Source organism: Poecilia latipinna, unplaced genomic scaffold, assembly GCF_001443285.1.
Source record: "Poecilia latipinna isolate Pla-1442-1.1 unplaced genomic scaffold, P_latipinna-1.0 Scaffold0, whole genome shotgun sequence".
NCBI lineage: Eukaryota > Metazoa > Chordata > Actinopteri > Cyprinodontiformes > Poeciliidae > Poecilia > Poecilia latipinna.
In genome coordinates, this window is record NW_015112616.1 from 1614275 (window position 1) to 1615926 (window position 1652).

At 38.4% G+C, this 1652-nt stretch overlaps 1 protein-coding gene across 2 annotated transcripts in view; it reads right to left on the reverse strand.

Annotated features, from left to right (window-relative positions):
* klhl4 (kelch-like family member 4) overlaps positions 1-1652 on the reverse strand; it is a 38430-nt gene that overhangs the window by 6826 nt on the left and 29952 nt on the right. For both annotated transcript variants that reach the window (XM_015030531.1, XM_015030453.1), the window contains exon 8: positions 668-830. In XM_015030531.1, the coding sequence (XP_014886017.1) occupies positions 668-830 (163 nt within the window). The remainder of the gene's footprint in view (positions 1-667; positions 831-1652) is intronic.

Below are 1652 nucleotides of genomic sequence, written 5' to 3' on the forward strand. Positions count from 1 at the left end.
GCAAGGCTGTTTCCTCGAGAATGTTCTTCCCTGGGAAGATTACATCATTGTATTACATGCTTGTTATTCACAGCCCTATCAATAGATCGTAGATGCTAGTGAAGCTGTTTTCTTGTCTATTTTTGACCTAACTGTTAAAAGAGCTTTAGCACTGAATAGTGAATGAAGCTAAGCCGAGCAGCAGCCTGCTTTCCTGTTTCCTTAGCAGATGTACACACTGGAGCTATGTTCAGAGCTGGCCTGTGAACACAGGACAGCACTTCCTGTGAGCTGCTGGCATCTCACACTTAGACCAGAAACAAACATAGCAAGTATATTGCTGTTACAGTTATAGTGTCCATCTGTTTTTATTGGATTAATGTCAGCTTGACTCTTTAACCTTTTGGTAATTCTGTCCTTTACTCTTGAAAGAAAACATGATGGGATGTTTGGTTTTTAAGATTCAGTTTTACCTTATTTTTGTAGAGTTTGCACATAAACACATGCCAAGAGTAACAATGTAATCTAAGTCCATGTGAAAAGCGCAACACAGGTTTTGAGAGCAAGACAAATAACTGAAAACTTCTGTCACCTTTAGCGTGGTCTACGTTTTGCACAATGCAACCAAAACACATTGCTGCTCAAATGATGAAAAGCCCATTAGTGAAAGAAGGATGGTGGAACATACTTTCCGTTGAGTGCTGTGACTCCCATGGTGCTTCGTGGAGTCGACATACTGGCCACGTAGTTCCACTGTCTGGCCTGTGGGTCCCAACGCTCGACTGTGTTGAGGTAGCTCCAGCCATCATGGCCTCCGACTGCATACATGGGACCCTCGAGTACCGCAATGCCTAATCGGAACAAGGGAGATTCATGTTTTAGTGAAAAGTACAGGTAACGTGTGAATGAGGAGAATGTATAAGCACACCACTGGAACATTAGTCTGAAGAACTTTATTTCTATTTTTCAATATTGATTTAATCTAAAGTTGTTCATATCTTTTACACTAAAAAGCAACCAATGCTTCTTTAATGTTGACCTTTGCCCTCCTGTCCACTTCAACTGGCCTTTCTGAATTTTGTGATTTTGCCAAATCACAAAATCCACATTTGTGATTTTTGGATTTTCTTCAGTTTTTTCAAAATCCAATTTTTCTTCGCAAAATTGGATTTTGCGAAGAAACTCTCACAAAATCCAGTTAGGGCCAAAATTATTAATAGTCCCCTTAAATACATGTTCAAACATTTCTTTTCTTTAACCAGGTATGTCTCAGTCAGATCAAAATATCTTCTTCAAGAGAGAGCTGGCCGAGGCTGGCAGCAACACACAAAGTGTGTGTGTTGTGTGTTTTAATCACGTTTCTTCTGGCGGGAAATAATATTAATATTTTAGAGTGACCTAGTGGAAGAAGCTCAAGGTTATGGTGATGACTGGGAGGCTTTCCAGGCCGTAACACATGAACCGCATTAGACAAATCCTAAACGTATCCATGGAAACATGCAGAAAGCCAGTCAGTAGTTCAAAGATGGGCTGGATTAGAGTAAAGGTTAGAAAAAATATTTTCCTATTAAAAATGGTAAAAAAAAAAAAAAAAAAAAAAAAAAAAATTAAACTTTTAAAAAGGGGGGGGGGATTTAAAAAAAAAAAATTTTTTGTTTTTTTTTTTTATTCAA